The sequence below is a fragment of the Capricornis sumatraensis genome, chromosome 19, assembly GCF_032405125.1.
Source record: "Capricornis sumatraensis isolate serow.1 chromosome 19, serow.2, whole genome shotgun sequence".
In the NCBI taxonomy this organism is placed as follows: Eukaryota; Metazoa; Chordata; class Mammalia; order Artiodactyla; family Bovidae; genus Capricornis; species Capricornis sumatraensis.
Window position 1 is genome coordinate 13,385,719 of NC_091087.1, and position 18,972 is coordinate 13,404,690.

An 18,972-nucleotide genomic window follows, 5' to 3' on the forward strand; every position below is an offset into this window, starting at 1 on the left:
CCTTTGCAATGAGTGTGGTTGATAAGAGGGGTCTGAGGGTGTGGAGATGAACAGCCTACCCCTTCTCTGGGACACAGGGTGACTTGTTCCTGAGACATACAAGGCTTGGTGGTCTGAGCAGTGCTCAAGGGGGAAGTTTTCCTTTAAAGGTATGACCTACTGTAGAAATACATGTTTTATTTTGGGGGAGGGGGGAGCAGATGAAAGATGTTTTGTTTCTGTTTTTTAGCTCCTTTCCAAATGGAACCCCAAGTACAGGAGACAAAGGAACCTAATGGTGTAATCAGAAATGGCACAGGAAACCCTAATTCTACCATTTAAAAATGTTACTATAATGAGGTTGAATTCAAATTCATCCACAGAAAAATGTTAATGGTCCTTTGCTAAATAAATTCATTTCGTAAGTAGTGTATTGTAAGTTGTAAAGGTTCTCTGTGTCTGGTTAAGGCAGAACTTTTAACACTGTAACGTTACCACTTGGGGAACCCTCCTACCCTCTCCCTATGCTGTAGTTTCCCCATCTGTCAAAGTCGCCGTGGTAGTGACCATCTCTGTCAGCTAAGGAAAAGGAGATGGTAGAGCAGGTGCAAAGCCAGCCCCAAGTAAGCACTCTGCAAGGGTAAGCTCTCTGTCTCCTCTTCTGGAGGAATCTGCTACTATGAAAGCAATGTTATGTTACACTAATTACAAATGGTCGCTATCTGTTCTTTGATGTAAAATTTGTTTCATTGTAATTTGTTATCCCAGTAAAATTTATTTTTATGACTTTGGAAAGAACAAAAAATGCAGTCCGTTTAGGAGTCTGCATTTCAAATACTTTCCTAATTCTCACAGTTTTCTTGTATCACAGGGGTAATGAACTTGCAGTTCAAAGTGTGTTCACATAGGGCCTTAGAAGTCCTTGAACCCCAGAAATTACAAAATTGTGTCATTGAATAGAGGTAGATTTTTCCAGGGAGAATGTCCATAACTTTTATTAAGTGGACCCCCCGCCCCAGCCGCCGCTGTAGTGTGTCTTTCACTATACTCTAGCTTTTCAATTATATACAAAATGTAATATTTTTGCTGCCTACCTTTATGGTAATAAAAATCGCTATGGAGGGGGATGGGAATTGGTTAAAAAAAAAAAAAGAGAGAGAGAATAAATCAGTAAATCAAGAGAAAAGCCTGGTGCAGAGCTACAAAAGTGGGATGAACACCCCGCACTCCCCGGTTGGTGACCCACTGAAAAGCAAGAAGCAAGCAGCGGTCCAGTGGCAGCGGATCCATGGTAAGGAGGTGAACAGGATGACATTTGTAACAATAGTCAACACACCATCTTTTTTTATTTTCCTGTTGCATACATTTTTTTCTACTGTCACAGTCATGAACCAAGAGGAAATGTTTAAGAAAAATTTAATGTCTCTTGGGCTTCCCTGGTGGCTCAGAGGTTAAAGCGTCTGCCTCCAATGCGGGAAACCCAGGTTCGATCCCTGGGTCAGGAAGATCCCCTGGAGAAGGAAATGGCAACCCACTCCAGTATTCTTGCCTGGAGAATCCCATGGACGGAGGAGCCTGGTAGGGTACAGTCCATGGGGTCACAAAGAGTCGGACACGACTGAGTGACTTCACTTTCACTTTCATTGCAAATGTCAAACTTTGGAGCTGGAGGAAACATCTCTGAGCTCCAGGTGCTGCAGATCCAGGAGGGGCAGAGGGGAGCTCTGGTTCCTGCGGAAAATGTCCAGACCCTTCTGGCCTCCTTCACTCTCACCCCCATAGGCTGGTGTCCCCAGAACAAGGGAAACTGCCCTTTGCCTCTCTCCCTTGGGCCTTCAGTGACAACTCTGGAGCCCTTTCTTGGCTGTGGTCTTTGGACTTAATCAAGTTTCCCATGGGCAGGGCAGGGTGGCTTCGGGGGCCTCAAAGATTTCCTCCTCTGGGAATAGATGCTCCCTAGAAACAGTTTTTACTTCTGCCATGTGGACCTTGGCTACTTGGCATCTAGGGAGCCCTATGGACCCCCAGCTTGGCCTCTGCCTCCATCTATGGACTCGAGGCTGCCCCCACCCACCCCAACTCTCCACCTCATTGCCAGCCACATGGCACCATTTCTTTGAGGGTATCTTGTAACAGGCAGTGATTTTCAAACTTTTTTTAAAGTAGTGGAATTATGCTTTCCAAATGAACTGGGGAGCCAAAATCCAACCCATAAAACAGCTTGAAGCAGAAAGCAGAGCTTGGATAGGGAACTGGTCATATCTTGACAGACTGAGCTTCTCAGCCACAGAGCCACTCTACGGCACCCCACAAACCCCAGGAACACAACCGAGAAATGCTTGGGAGAAGGGCGCAGAGCAGTCACTGGTCACTCGCCCTGTCGGGTTTCTTGATTGTACCGAGTGAAATCCAATTCTAGGCCCCCTGATCAGTGAAGGAATTCATCAAAAGGCTGCTGTAAAGCTGAGCGTTATAAGGAAGGCGGGGAGAAACAGGCTCAAAACCGGAGACAGAAGGGTCTAGACCAGCTGAGCTTCTGAGAAAAAGGCCACGCGTGAACATACAGTTTACGTACCACGCAATTCCAGGGTGCCAAGTGCACTTCCAAGTGCACAAGTGCAATTCCAGGGCACCACACTTGTGCGGTGTACAAGCTGCACAGCTGTCCGTGACAGCCCTAAGCAAGGCCTTTGGGGTCCCTTGGGAGGTGATGTTCAGAGAGCTGGCAGTTCAGAACAACAGTGTCCTTCCTGCTCCTGTGCGCCAAGTGCCTTACCTATTTCAGCCTATTTCATCCTCTCCACAGCTTTCAGAACATCATACAAATCATTGGGAGAGCCCTTATTAAAATGCAGATTTCTACATTTTGCCCCCTGGGATTCTATCTGATGATAAAAGTTCTTGCGAGGCAGCCTGGAAATTTCCATTTTACAAGAACTCCAGCTGATTCTCATGAGGGTGGTATAGAGGATACACTTGGAGGAACACTGGTGGACAACACTGGCTAAATTTTATACAGACAGGGCAAGTTTCACCTACAGCCATGATCCCACAGCTGGCAAATTTGCAAAGAGGGGGTTTGAACCCAAACCCCTCTGGTTCCAAAGCATGTACACTTTTCATTAGACTCAAGGTACCATCTCTTTGTACCTGTTTCCAAAACTTTAGTTCCCTAATGTCCCAAACATCACTTCATATGTTTTTTCAAAGTGATTTTATTAAAAATAAAACAGATTTATTTTAAAATAAAAAAATGTTTATTTCTATAGAAACTTGGTGTCATTTGCCACTTGCTATGAATGGGAATTTGCTATACATGTCACAGATGCCAGGCCTGCAGCTGGAAGGCAAGAGCTTGGCCCATCCTGAAAACAGCCAGGCTGAAACAATGCATCCTCCACATGGAGCTCACTTGCTCACTCCTCCCTACTGAAAAGCAAGCAAATGAACTTGATATTCATATCATACTCATAAGGTTTCCTTAACTTGACGAGCACATAGGGACTCACAGGTGAGGTTTCCCCACTGTTTTTTCTTGCTGCTTGAGCTATTTGAATGTCTTCCTGGGTTGAGGGTCTACAGCCCTCCCGAGTCTCAAAGGAATCTATTATTCAAAAGAAGGTAAGAACTGCAGTTGAAATGAATGTTTTCAGTCTTGCTTTTCTCTTTAGCACCCACCTCTTGCCTAATCGTCAAGAATCCCTCCAGGTGTGCTTTGGTCATTTTCATTCTTCCCAAGTGGGACTCGTTTTGAAAGGACATTTTGCCCATGTTTCCAAGATGGCCCTTTGGAAAGGTACAAGGCACCAACAGAAAGTCTGTGCCCTGAATGCATCATGACATCTTGTCCTTCAGATGTCTGCTCTGTAACTAATCTGTACCTTTGGTCTGGATGTTGCAATAAGTTGCAGCATTTCCCTATAGCTTTCATTTTTTTTAAAAAAAAATTATAAATGGAATTATAAATTTTTATATAATGTATAAAAATTGTGAAGGGAACATCCATCTAAATCCATAGGTGGATGGCAGATGGCGAGAGCCAGGTTTGCCCCTGTTGGAGCAGGGGAAGAGGTCAGAGTGACCCAGTGCTAATGGATTCGATCTGGCGATTCGGTGTGAGACTTTACTATAAGTTCTTGCTTGGTTTAACCTAGACCCAGTACATGTGAACAGCCAAGTTAGTACACACACGTATATTTCCTTCTTCTGTCAACTGAGGGGCCTGGAAGCAATGACACCCCAGTAGCAACAGGCACACCCAGTGCCTAGATTTTGGTTTCTGATAGAAATCTCCAACAGAAGGCACCAGACCTCTTGGAGAAATGATTGCTGGACTGGGGAGGAGATAGAGAAGATCTGAAGTATCTCAAAGTGGCAGGAAATAAGGAGAAGCTGAAAAAAAAAAGAAAAAAAAACCTCTGAGAACAAACAAAATGCCATGATGAAGACATGTCAAAGGGACCCAAAAGCCAACTGAAGAACTCCCAGTAGCCAAAGCTGGAACAAATTGGGCAAAGCAAAATAAAGTTGAATTGAATTACACCCCCAAATATGAAATAAATATACATGCGTTCATACTGATACAAATAATGGCTAAAGAAAAAAATAAATGAGGAGAATGAACTAATCTCGCATGCAGAAGAACTCTAAATAATTTATGAAGAAACTCCACCATGAAGGAGAGGGAGCCTAACTTCCCATTCCTTAAGCATAGTGACTTTTCCCAAAAAGGACAGTATAGAAAGAGAGGGAGTTAAAGAGTAACAGTGGAGAAAATTGATAAATTCTCCCTCAACCAGGTGATCAAGGCTAGCATCAACAGTGATGTCGGGATGCCTGTTTGTATCCTTGATATGACGTGACAAGATGGCACTTGCTTGGTTGCTTTCCTTCCTAAAACACATTATCCCAGTTGGATCATGAGAAAAACACCAGACAAACTGCAATCGAGGAACATTCTACAAAACATCTGACCTGTGCTTTTCAAAGCTGTCAAGGTCCTCAGAAACATGGAAAGCCTGAGAAGCTCTCACAGTCAAGAGAAGTCCAAGAGAACATAACCCCTAAATGTGGCATAGGGCCCTAGATGGGATCCTGGAGCAGGAAATAGAAATTACGGGAGAACTGGAGAATATTCAAATAAAGTATGAGCTTTAGTTAATAATGGCATATCGGTGTTGGTTCATTGCTTGTGATAAATGTACAATACTAATATAAGATGTTAATAACAGAAGTAATTGAGATTGGCGTGTACACGAACCGTCTGCACTCCTTGCCAAAATTCTCTAAATTTAAACTGTTCTAAAATTAAAAGTGTATTTAAGAAAAGGAAAATGAGAATTATGAAATGATTCAACTGTAAAGAAAAGTTCAGAAAGTAATTGAACAGACACACAGGTACCCATCAGCTAAGTTTAACAGATACTAGCCTTTTGCCCCATTTGTCTTTCCAGGAACCATTTCCATGCATGTTACATATGTATATTTCCACGAGCAAGATATGCTGTTGTTTTTGTGTTAATAGTTACATGAACAGTGCATGCATGCATGGCTGTCACTTCAGCCCAACACTTCGTGATTCCATGGACTGTAGCCCTTCAGGCTCCTCTGTCCATGGGGAGTCTCCAGGCAAGAACACTGGAGTGGTTGCCATACCCTCCTCCAGGGGATCTTCCCAAACCAGGGGTCGAACCCAGGTCTCCTGCATCTCAGGCAGATTCTTTACTGTCTGAGCCACCAGGGAAGCCCTCATAAACAGTAGCATGTGGCTATTTACCTTTTGCAAATTGCCCTTCATACAATATTAGTTGTTAAATTTATCTCTGTTGATCATGATTACTTATATCTAGTTCACTCATCTTGACCTCTGTATAGTATCTTATTATAAAAATAACACACCGTTTTTCATCCTTCCCCTGAGGGACAATTAGGGATTTTTTTTTTTACGGTTGAAAATAATGTTTCTGTGACTACTCTTACAGGTGTCTTCCAGTGCAAATGTCAAAAGATTTTAGGATATACTCTGTATGAGTGGCATTGTTGGGTTGTAGAGTAGGTACAAGAATTCAGTTCTGCCGGTCATCCCTGTGAAAAGCAGGTACAGTCCAGTTCTTAATTTTGCCAACCAGATTGCTGAGTATATTTTCCTGCTTATTGGCTGCTCTGATTTCTTCTGTGAATTGCCTGTTTATGGCTATTGCGTTTTTTTTTTTTTTGTATTGAGTTGCTTAAAAATTCCTTACAGAATACATATTTAATTTGTTACAAAGGTAATGCAAGATTCTTGGGTGTCTGAATCCAGTGAAGACTGCAGCAGGCGCACAGGGTCTCACAAAAGCCAGCTGTCCATCTCTTCAGAATTGTGTGCTCAGTGATCTCACACTCGTTGCTTAAATTAGCCATAGTGGAATCTCCTTGATTTTCTAATCAAGGAAAATTAGAAAGTTCTAAAAATCAGGGCTCCCACTCCCTGCTCTGACATAGCCCACTGTCGGACACACCAGTGCACCGGTTATCTTAACCTCCACCTGAGTCCCACTTGCCTCAACCATCCCCTTAATATGATTGGTTTGAAAGCAATCCCTGACCTCCTAACTTGACTTTCTGACCTGTTGGAACTCGGTTTCTATAATATAAAATATATAGAATATCCTATTAAACTAATACCTCTTCAGCTTTGAGAGAAAGAAAGTGAAACTGTTAGTTGTTCAGTTGTGTCCGACTCTTTGCGACCCCATGGACTGTAGCTTGTCAGGTTCCTCTGTTCACGGAATTCTCCAGGCAAGAATGCTGGAGTGGGTAGCCCCATTCCCTTCTCCAAGGTATCTTCCCGATCCAGGGATTGAACCCAGGTCTCCTGCATTGCAGGCTGATTCTTTACCATCTGAGCCTCCAGGGAAGCCCAATGCATCTTCAACTTTGAAGCTGTTCACTATTCATTTAAAGCAAAGGGAGGCCCCTTCAGTGGCCATAATACACAATTATCCAAGCCCAGAAGTAGAACCCAAATAGCTAGTGATCCTGGCATTGGAAGGGACCTCAGATGTTAACCATGCTGGCCTCTGTTAATCCAGTGCTTCTTTGGACAGTTTGCCCAGTAGGTGTGGATCCCGTCTCTGCCTCCTGATGCTAAGCTCTTTCCCACACAAGGCAGTGTTGCAAGCAGAGCCTGCAAGATAACGGTAGTAATTTGTTTCTGCTGGAAAAGAAGAAACATTCTTAAAAACAACATTCTTAAAAACAACCGATACCTCCTTTCCTTCCCGTTGGGCTAGCTCTGCCCATTGGAGTTACCTGAGTCAAGCCTAGGAATCATTTTCTAAGCATATGAAAACAGACATCACATGAAACTTAATGTCTGTATGTCTTAATCACCCCTCATGGGATACAGGAAGCAATCCTTTGCCGTTCTTGCCCTGCACCAGTACGGCGTTCTCTTGTGGATCTGTGGTCCTCCACAGACAGGCATAAACACACCGATTCTCCAGATGTGGTCTGCACACTGTGGAGCAGCAGAGAGCTACATAACTTTAAGATCTCACTTATTTGCAGCGGGTCCACGAGGCCAGCAACAGAGTTTGGTTCTATTATGGAGCCTGACACACTGATGCCTCTCAAATTATTTTTTTCACTGAAAAAATGTACAAATATATTCTATAGAATAAGGCTTCACCAGAACTTAATATCCAGAAGAGAACATTTTGCAGGAACATTCTCAATGATCAATAAGGGGATTACTCCTTCTGTGGGTCACCTGTGGCCACTTGCTCCAGCTGCGGCTGTGAAGATATTTTTGCTCATCTTTCCATATTTGTATTCTTGGAATATATATGGGAATTTAGAACTGGTGAAAAAAATGTGTTCTGCTCTAAGAAACTCCAATATGTGAAAAATCTATATTAATAAAATGCATTAGGAAACAATTATCCCTGGAGTCTGGCCTCTGTTGCCAGTGCATTGATTTATAGATAATTAATTATTTGACAAAGAAACTAAAGGTAGAAACTATACTATGGGATACCAAGGTACCACTCTCAACTAGAAACCAAAGAAAGAAATCATGGTATTTTTAGAAGCAGGAAGGTCTTCTCCAATACGATCATTTCATGGGGGAGAAAACAGCCACACAGCGACCGGCAGAGTCACACTGCTTTGCAGAGTGGAGCGGGGCATGCTGCTGACAAAACATCTCAGGGCTGGTGGCTTTAATCAGAGTGAAGAGAAATTTTGATTTAACTCCACTTTTCAGGTACTTCTAAGATGCATTTCAAAGATGAAGAAGCATCTTTTGTGCTCTCTGCCAGCCAAGGATCCTTCAGATTGAAAGGGAAGGAGTCAGGACGGCAGACCCATCTCAGAGATCAAGTGAAATGGAGCCAGAACAGGGCTCCGGGGACAGCTTGCTTTCCCCCAGATGATGATCGGGAGTGGAACACCCCCACACCCTCAGGCCAGCGTCGGCTTGTGGAAAGCTGGGCAGTGAGAGAAGCCTTCCAGCCTCCACCTTGGATCCATGGTGAGCACAAGGGTGCCTGTCCCTCCTGGCTCAGGCCTGGGTTTTCCAGGAACTCCCCTTACTGATGTTTCACGAGAACGTGATTCTGGAAGTAGTCTCCCAAAGATGCCCCTCTGTCCCTGTCCAAATGTTTTCTGAAACCTCCACCTTGCATTTCAAGTGTTATGGAGGAATGTAGCACTGATGGCCCCATGAGCTGGCTGTCCCTGAGCATCTAAAGTAGGAAATCTTCTCAAGGTGAGTGTAAACAGATCTCAGGAAGACTGGGACTCACATCGCTGTGGCTGTGCAAGCGCTGGGAACAGCTGGAGATCCCTTATTTCTTTCCTGCCCCTGGGTTGCTTTGTGGAGACCCCTTGGTGGCTTCTTCAGCTCAAGCCCTTTGTAGGGGACCTTGGGTAGATGTATCTCTGAAAGTGCATTTATTTGCAGAGACAGCTGTGGGCATGGAGGTTGGAGATGAGCTCTACTAACTCACATAATAGCAAAAATGGATAGCATTGTGCTAAGCTTTTTCAGAACAGCTGCAAAATTTCTAAATTATATAATGGACTCTTTAAAACTTAAAATTTAGATATAATTACACACAACGAAGTGCATCTATCTTAAGTGTACAGTTTGACTTGTCTTTGATGGATGCGTTCAGTACCATGCTTTTGAGGCTCATCTATACTTTTGTATGCATTTGTAGTTCTTTCTTTTTTATTGGTATCCAGTATTGCGTTGAATGGATAGATCACAATGTGTTTGCGCTTTTACCTTTTGAGGTACATATGGGTCGTTTCCAGTTTTTTGCTATTAGGGGCAAAGCAACTATCAACATTCCCATATAGGTCTCTTTGTGGATATATTTTCATTTCTTTTGGTTAAATAGCTAGGGATCATGAGTTAGGTATTTATTTAACCTCACAGGAAACTGCCAGACAGTTTACATAATACACTCAATTAATGAACCTGATTACTTATGAAGTCAATTCTCTGACATTTTTTGTTTCATGATTTTTGTCTTGAATTTCATTGATAGGATATGGGTAGTTATTCTTTGAAATATATCCGTAAGAATAAGACCTTGATTAACTATACAATTTTAATGCCTCTGATTTGTTTATACAAACAGCTTGGAATCTGGAAGAATCCTACTGGACACCTGGGATGATCTTTCATGAATCTCTCCCATAATTTTTTCTTATTTTCTTTAATATTTTATACATACAGAAATATGTGTAACATATGTGTTAGTTATAAGCATAATTACAAAATGGAAATCTGTAAGTCTACCACCCCATCCGAGGATGAAAGCGTTTCCAGGAACACTGCATGTGCTTAGCCATTTGCTCCACTTCTCCCAGAAGTAACCAAGATCTTGGGTTTTGTGCTCTTCAGGAATCCCCTTGCTAAGACAAAACCAAAGCAAAACAAAAATATTATAGCCTGTAGTTAAATATTTTGCTTTAAAATTTGCCTCTTGTTTTCCCTGCTTTTAAGAGCTTTGTCAAGATGGGAGTATGTGTACAGTTTTTCGAACTTGCATTTCTTTACCTAACATTGTGTTTCAAAGATCTGCTGGTGTTGCCTGTAGCTGTAGTTCATTCACTTACTGTTGAAGGACATTCCTTTCTGGGAATATATCACGATGCGTTGTATTACCTGTCAACTGCCATTTGTAGTACTTCTCATATGTTTCACTCCATGTATATTACACTGAGCGGGAGGGTGGGGGTGGGGGTGGGGAACCTGGTACGTTTAGCCCAGTAATGTGAGATATAACTCTTCTCAAGTAAACAGTTTTTATAAAGTGAAAATGAGCAACCAGCTCCAGTTCCAAAATAAGGGAAATTTATAGGATACCTGAGGAAAACTGCATAAAACAACATGTGTGACACATTGGCAGTGTAGGTGTAAAGACTCCAATTAATGTTTTACTACATGGTTTTATTTCCAAGGCTGAAAAAATAAGTTTGACTTTGGTATGTAGAATGTAATAATTGAAGAAAATACAAATCACCTTTTATGTGTAATCAAGGTAGAGCTGAAAGGCAATCTAAATTTTGATTCTTTGTCTAAATATTAAGGCATATAATTAAAAATCTAACTTAACTATCTAAAATAATTTAATCTTATTGACATCTTAGTACTTTAGGATAAAACAGCATTTTAAAAAATCACAGAGGAAAAGTCATTTTCTTAAAAAAAAAAAACCCTACAATTTAAGTAACTGTATGCATTCCTCTTTATTCCATATACCTCTTATGTTCTCAGGGACAAATGAATGAATTTATTAATACTAAAACTATATTGTGTAGTATTTAAAGATTTTATATTAGCATCACTCCTTTAAAAACACAACTCTAAACTTTTGTTTTAACTTAGATGTATTGTAAAATCCTGAATACTAAATATAATGAAGACATGATATTGATATTCCTTTACATTTAATTGCAAAATGGATCTGTAGGCATCAAGACCAACTTCATGTAGGGTATTGTCTGGAGAAATATTTTAAAATAAAATTTAAAAATATAAGTAGATCAAAATTTAATTATTCATATGGCAGTGCCTACTTTTAAAATGATACGTGCAAAGTTTCAATTTCTTTTTAAAGATTCTAATTTCCTTCTTTCTTTGTTAATGTCCAGGAATATCTAAAACTGGAACATTTTAAAATTAAGCTGAATTTCAGTTAAACAAAACAATCCCATATGAATGACTTAAGTAAGAAAAGATTTATTTCCTTCTATCCAACTGACTCACTGAATTGAGCTAAAAATTTCCAAGAGGCAAATGATGTAGGGAATAAATATAGGGGGGAAAGGGCTAGGTTTCCATTATAATAGCTTTTGATTTGTTTTCAGCTCTTAATTAAAAAAATTATTTACGAACGATTGGATGCATAATGTAACGTGGAAGTCTTTTACAATTAGAGTAAAAAAGGAAACCTACTTTCCTTTAGAACAGATCCGATCTTACCAGACAGCTTGAGTATTTATGAGACAAACACTTCTACATCTCGACATCCACAACTCTTATTAGCCATCTCCTTTTTATTTACTGTTGACATCAATTAGCCTGAGTCATGAAGCCGGACCACATTAAAGGCGACACGTGGTCCAATCACTATGTTTAAAAGTCCACGTATTTCAAACTCCTCTCTCTAGACCTCGCTGGGCTGTTTCCCGCTTTAAGGACCTGGTTCCCGCAGCATTTATTCATTAGATGGCAGTCCAGGGGCAGGCTCTCTTTGGGGAAACCCCTCCTCTGGCACCTTCAAGAAAACCACGGAGGAGACCGGGCGGGCGCTGGTTTCCAGTCCTGTACGCAGCGAAGGAGGGAAGAGAGACGCGCCCGGAAGGACGCGAGCAGGTGCGGGTGGGCTCCCGCAGTGGCGGCTCGGCGATCGGGCGCGGCGTGTCGCGGGCGAGAGCCCGGCCAGAAGACTTCGGCCACAGGCCCCGAGCGCATCCTCCGGGGGCCCCCCCCGGCACGCCCCCTTGGCCTCCGGGGGCCCCCGCAGCCCTGCACCGAGCACGCGCCCTGGCCGCCGCCCGCAGCCGCCCACGTGGTGGGGCCGGCAGAGAAGCGAGTCAGCGAGCCGCTCCCCGGACCCGCCGCGGGTCTCCGGTGCCGGGCCGGCGCAACCCAGCTCGGCCGGCCCCCGGCCCGGGCCCCCAGATTTCCTCTCCCGGAGGGAGGGGACACTCGGCGGGCCGGCCCTCCCCGCGCCCGCCGCGCCCCCTGGCGGCTGCGGCGGGGACGCGCCCAGGGCGCGCGGGGCTGCCCGTCTGGGCCCCCCTACGCCCGCTCCGGGCCCCCGCGGGCAGTCTCCCCGGGCTCCGGGGCCCGAGCCGCGCCCTTCCCCCTGGCTGCCCGCGAGTCCCGGGACTGTGGGCTCCCCTGGGGCGACGCCGCGGCCGTCCCGGCCTTGCGCCAAAGTGCCCGCTTAGTAGCCTGGTTTGTGGTGGGGGGGGCGTCTCCTTTCTCCCAGGTATGCCCCTCCCGCCACATTCGAGCTTTCCAGCCGGCTGCGAAAAAATGCCGCATGCACGCACTTATTTATTTTGCAACAGCTGCAAGACACAATGAAGCTTTTCAAGAACCGGGGCAACGCGCGCTCCAGCCGCGCTGTTGTTGTTTTCAATGAACCTCTCGGGCCTCGCGCTCCCCGCCCAGCCCGGCCCAGCCCCTCCCCCGCTCCCCAACCCGCTCCTCTGCCGGGCAGGGCCCGGCGCCGGGGGCATTGTTTTTGGAGTCTTGCGGGAGGGGCGCGCGCGTGCAGGCTGGCCGGCGCAGTGCGGTGGGGGTGAGAGCAGGGGCGCGCGCGCGCGGGAGCCGGTGCGCGCGGGCGGGGCGCGGGGGCGGCGCCTTGCCGCCTAGCCGCCCGCGCCGGGGCTCCGCTCCGCACGTCCCTGCGTTCCTGGGCTCCAGCTCTTGGCGCGCGCCGGCCGGGGCCCGGCCCTCCGCGCGCCGGGGCTGCGGCTGTGGCCGCTCCAGTGCGCGCGCGCGTGTGAGTGTGTGTGCGCGGCCCCGAGCGCACGCGCGCGTCAGGCCCCAGTGTGTGGCAGCGGCGGCGGCAGCGGCGCGGCGGGGCTGAGGCTCTTGTTTACCAGCATTAACTCCGCTGAGCGGAAAAAAAAAAAAAGGGGGGGGGGAGGGAAAAAAAAAAAATCGACCCGAGGAGGAGCGAGCGCACCAGGCGAACTCGAGAGGCGGGCGAGGGAGAGGGACGCCACCGGCGAGCCTGGCCCCGGCGCGCCCGTGCCTGGAGCTTGCAGACCCCCGGGCCCTCCACGCCCCTCCCGCGCGAGGGGAGCTCCACGGCGCGCCGCGGCTTTGACCTTCAGCGAGCCGGAGCCCCCGCGCCGAGCCGGCGGCGGGCGGGGGCCGGCGCGGGGCGGGCGGCGGGAGCGCTGAGCGCGGCCGGCCCGCCGCTTTGTGTGTGTCCTGGATTTGGGAAGGAGCTCGCGGCGGCGGCGGCGGCGGCAGCGAGCGGAGCCCGGCGGAGGAGGAGCAGCAGGAGGAGGAGGAGGGGAGCGGCTCATTCATTTTTCCTCCGCATTTCTGCCCCCGGCCGGCCTCCCCCGCGACCCGGGCTCCGGGGCAGTCTTGCGAACTGCGTCGCGCCCTCCCGCCGCGGAGGCTCGGGCGTCGGGCCGCCTCCCCCCCTGTCTGGGGTCGGGTTTGTTTTCCTTCGCCAAGACGGATCCGGGCTTGGCCCCCTTCTCTTCGCAGTTTTTCCTCCCTCCTGCCTCTCTGGGTTTGAAAATGGAGGCCGACGACGCAGACAGCCCGTCCCGGCGCGCCCCGGGTTCCCGACTCCGCCGAGCGCTGGGCCGCGGCTGCCGGCGCTGAGGGCCGCCCGCCGCCACCGCCCGCCCCGTCCGCGCCTCCCCGCGGACCCCCGGCCGGCGCCGCCTCGGGAAGTGTTGTCGCCTTCGCCCTTGTTTTTGGAGGTGGGCGGGAGACGAAGACTCGGAGACTTTTTCTTTTCCTCCTCCACCCCCCCCTTTTTTTTTTTGAGAAAGGGGAATTTCGTCCCAAATAAAAGGGATGAAGTCTAGCTCCGGAGGAGGGTCCCCGACCTCGCTGTGGGGACTCCTGTTTTTCTCCGCCGCGCTCTCGCTCTGGCCCACGAGTGGAGAAAGTGAGTATGTGCCCGCCGCCCGCGGCCACTGCGGGAACTTTTCCTCCGAGGGGCTGCGCCCTGTTTGCGAAACCCGAGTTGCCACCGTCGCAGCTGTCGGGCTCCCGGGCTCTGGGGCCGCGGGGCGGGGCGCCGAGGGGCTCGGCCGCAAGGCCGGGGGGGGAGCCCCGGGGCCCAGGTCGTTGGTTCGGAGGCCCGCGCGGCCCCGGGCTCGGCGCATCCCCGCGCGGGAAGGGCCTCGGTGGCTCTCCCTTCCGCGGTTCCGAGAGCCCTGCCCCGCGACCCGGCTGTCTGGGCTGCGCTCCCTACTCGGTGGCCCGCGGCGGGGCCAGGCCCCGGGGCTCCAGCGGGGAAGTTCGCGCCCGGCCGCCCGCACCGCGCGCCCCTCCCGGCGCGCGGGGCCTCCCGACACGCGGCGCGCAGGCGGCGGTGACAGCTCGCGCGGCGCCCTCGCGGCTGGGGCAGGTTCGGTGCCCGGGGGGTGGGAGCGGGCAGCCCGCCGGTCCCGGGGCTGCAAGGTGCCCAGTGGGAGGTGCCCGGCGGGGAGGCCCCGCGGCCCCGGAATAGATTTCCTTCCAGCGCGACCTCCTGTCGCTCGCCGCGCTTGGCCCCTGGGGCTCTTTGGGTTCCCTGTCGCTTTCGCCGGATCCGCGGCGGGTCGCCAGCCCTCTCCGGCCTCCCGGGGCTTCTCAGTGCGGCCGGAGGCGCGGGGAGCGTTCCCACTTAGATCTCGCACCCCACGGTGCAGCCCCTGGAAAAAGGCGAAGTCGGGAGCTCGTCGTCAGTCGGGCTGTTCCGGACAGCGCGTCCAGACCCCGAGTTTAGAGGGTTTGGGGGCCCCTTCTCCCCGTTTTATAGCGGCCCGTGGACGCTCTTTTCGTCCCGGCGGGGCTAGGGTTGGTAGGGCGGCCTCCGACTGTGCGGGAGTGGGTGTGTGGTCGGAGCCGACGTGCATTTTCACACACGTGCTCGCAGCCACACGGCCTCCCAGGGACACCGTGCCCCGGGGAGAGGTGGCCCGCGTCGCGGTTTCGGTCGCGCGGGGCCCCGCGGCGGTGGGCGTGCGGCCCCGGCCTGGGCTTCGTGTCCCGAGTTGTGTTGCGCGCCCCCCACCCCCCGCCCGCGCTTCCTCTGCACAGAGTTAATAAGCAATATCGCTCCACGCGCTGCCGCTTGCAATCTGATAGCTTTTGTTTTGGTGGTGTCGGCTAGGGGTAGGGACGGGCAGGGAGGGAGGGAGAGAGAACTTAGGGCCCCGCGGTATGTGGAGCGGGGAGAGGAGGGGTTTCCATTCTTCTCCAAACGGTAAAGGGAGGCTCTGCTGGTCCATTCGCGACGGCAGGGTATCTTGAGCACGATTATAAAGTTTAAATGCAGGCACAGAACTGGGGCTGGGAACGGCGAGGGCGTGTTGGTGAGTAATGTTTGCCGAGTGTATGCAGGTGGTGCCAATTAACTTTGAAAAATCACGACTGCGCCTTGCAGAGTGAGGGGGAGAGTCAGGAGGCAGCGGGGGCTGCCTGGCCGCGTCTTAGGTGCAGTTCGGAAAAACTGTTCGTATAAACAAACCCTTCTTAAACGTTTTGTAAGAAATGCGTTCACGACGGAGTACGAGCAGATTTTTACAGGATTAGCGTGTTTACTGCGTGGAGTAAGACTCGCCTTGAGTCCGGACCCTCCACAAATCTGAGCTCTCCTGCTCTTTGTTTCTGAAGTTTCCGCACGCTGGATTGGGCGAAAGGCTCTCGGCACCCTTCTAAGGCTCACAGATGGTGTTTGGGGGCAACAGAGGGGGGCTTCTAGCCTTCGGAAGCTAAATATAGTTCAGGAGACACAAGAGAGTTAATCCATTTTATTACGGCATGTTGTTGAACTGTGCCGTGTCTCTAGTTTTATTTAATGTTAGTAAGTTCTGAAATTCACAACACCAGGGTTGGCCTTGCTTCCCCGATGCAGGGCTCCGGGATTTTAAAATAGGATGTCTTGTTGTTTGGAATTCTTGATGAAAAATACTCTTTGTGAAAGGTGTTTTGTTCTGTTTTTCTTGAGAAAACAGGCAGGAGAGGAAGGGGCGTTTTAACTACTTTTATAGTACAAGATGCCAAACTTTGCTCAAGGATCCCTTGCAAATAGTTGGTTTCTGAAAACTTGATGGATGGCCAGAAGGTGCCCCATTCCTGATTATGGTTTGTTGAAGTTCTAACTCACTACCTGCCCCTCCCTATAGCTAGAAAGTTTTCAGGAGTAAATGGTATGCCCAGCATGTGTTCAGCTCTTAGTCCAGAAGGTGCTGGAACTCTTACTTCTGATAGAAATAAAACCATCGGCTCCTATCAAAGACAAGCATTGTTTTGACTGTCTAATATAATATAATAAAGATTGGGGTGTTGTTGATTAATAATGTGTTGCCTATTTAGGGATTAGTGTTTTCTCTCAGAGTGTGATAGCAATAGGAGTGATTAAAAAAAAAACCTTTAATTTGGAAAACCTATACGTTTTGAAGCAGACGAAGTTATAAAGACTTTTGTATCAATGTACTGTGAACAGTGCATCTAAAAAAGGGAGCTTTGGAAGTTAGGAGTGATAGCCAAATAATATGATGCTTAAAAAAAAAAAATCAGTGTGCCCTCTAAAGGTATTGTGGCCATCTCATTAAAAAGATTCAGTCATCTTTCTGCCCCGGGCACAGTAATACCCTATTGTCAGGGAAATGTAGGTATGTGAAAGATGGGTGTTTAAAAGAAGTTGCTGTTTTATTACCAGGAGAAGAATCCCAGAATAAGAAGTTTGGAAAGAACCTAAATAGCAAATTATAGTTTAGCCTCTCTAGAGGGAAATAGCAAGTAAAGGGTACTTTTGTGGAGGGGTGGGGTGTGGGTTTGAAGTTTAAAAGGTTATATGTTTAATTTGTCAGAAGGATTAGAAAAGTCCAACATTAAGAAATATGCTAAGGTTGACTGGAAGAACCTTAAAAACATCATGCTTTGTGAAAGCAGTCAGTCACGAAAGACCACGTATTGTATGATTCCATTTATATGAAGTCCAGAATAAGCAAATCCATAGAGACGGAAAGTAGATGCGTGGTTGCATAGGGCTGGGGAAGGAGGGGGTACGGGCTTCTTTTAGGGGTGATGAACATACTCTAAAATTAGATTGTGGTAATGGTTGCACAACTTTCTGAAAATACTAAAAACCATTGAATTGTGTACTTTAAATTAGTGACTTTTATGGTATGTGAATTATATCCCAATAAAGCTGTTTTTCTTTCAAGAAACATGTTAAGGTTGAAAAGAATGTATTGTGTTACTTTGAACATAGAATCTGTTGATAGATTAAAATTATTAAGTAAATTTGTCCAGCAGGTTGGTGTCTCCTTTTTTTAAAATTTATGGAGTTTTTTTAGACTCATGAACTACAAACTGATCACTGAAGCTATAACAGCGGAGATTGAATGCCACAGGAGAAAAGGACAGACTGGAAAAAAGAACCTTGGTTAGGAATAGCTCACATGAAGGATTAAGGGGTTGGGTTAAAAGAAATGCAAGTCAGATTTGTGACACTGAAATCCTTGACTGAATCTGAAACGACGTTGGTCTTTCCAAGACTAGAGTTTAGGAGCTGAGTCTGATGGCGTTTTGTATTCCAGTTTTCTTACATATTTTTTTCCAACAAAGAAATAATGTAATGTTTTAAGATGATAAAGAATTTCCACTGTCTCTTTTGATATCCCATATTAACCACCCTGGTAGTAAAAACTTAAGAACTGCTCATTGTAATACAGTAGGCTTTTTTTGTTTGTTTGTTTCTCTCTTTTCTTTGTTACTTGTTTTATTTCTTAAATAGTTGCAGAGCCGAGCAGGAAAGAGAATTTCTGTAGGATGCAGAAGTTTTTTTAGACACACAGTGATTATATTTTTTTAATTAAAATTTCTTATCAAAATATTTAAAAACATAGCAGAGGGATTTTTATTTTCAAACTGGTCTGCCTTTATCCAGACTCACCTTGGCCTGTTAATAGGAAAATAGCTAAAGAATAACTGTTTACATTTGTTTTTGGTTTCTGTGTAAGGCTCAGTTTACTAATAAAAATGATTCCTGTTCTTCTTCTTGTTGCAAGATCAGAGCAGTAATGAATATCAACTGTATCATTTTCACTTGCTGTCTTCCAGTTTTGCCAAGGAGAGCCCTCATGGGACAGTAGCTTCTTTTAAATCTGGTTTCATTTGTTTTGTAAGAATGTGCTGTAAGAAGCCGTTGAATCCAGCTAGCACTTATTGAGTACCTGCTGTATGGAAGCTGGACACTGCCTTACATGATGCCTGCACAGAGAGAATTTCGCTTTTGTCCTTAGGACATTTTACATAATCCTGCGTGAAACAAAGTTTCTTGAAAATTCAGATCTTTTTCAGACTTGGCCCAGGGTATGCAGTTCTGAAACAACATTTTAAAGGCCCTTTAAAAACATTTCTATAGACTTAAGATAGGAAGCCTATCAATGTTATTGATTTTTCTGGAGGCATGCGTGGCATGGCTTGCCTTCTGAATGCCTGCCCTTGTATTGCATTGCTGCTGGCAGGCTGTGATATACCTGTCAGTCACCCATCTCGATCTGCTGCGCTGCCTCCTTTATGACATTAGTTTGACAATTGTGATTAAAAATGGGCAGTGCCATAGTTACCATTTGCCAAAACTTCAGTAGGAGTCACAGGTGTGCACGAGAATGTTGTATGGCACGTTTTAAGTTGTAAGGAAGGTGGGTGGGACTTTAAAGCTTTTCTGGATTTATGCATTGCTTAGTTAGCTTTCTGGAAAACTTTAGGGAACTCTCATAATTGTAAGT

General features: G+C 47.2%; 1 protein-coding gene across 1 annotated transcript in view; it reads left to right on the plus strand.

The window, feature by feature from the left end:
* The first annotated feature begins 14,027 nt into the window (after nucleotides 1-14,027).
* The window catches only part of IGF1R (insulin like growth factor 1 receptor), a 302,701-nt gene continuing 297,756 nt past the window's right edge, over nucleotides 14,028-18,972 (plus strand). Inside the window, exon 1 of the mRNA XM_068990854.1 lies at nucleotides 14,028-14,132. Coding sequence (XP_068846955.1) covers nucleotides 14,039-14,132 — 94 coding nt within the window. The 5' untranslated portion in view covers nucleotides 14,028-14,038. The remainder of the gene's footprint in view (nucleotides 14,133-18,972) is intronic.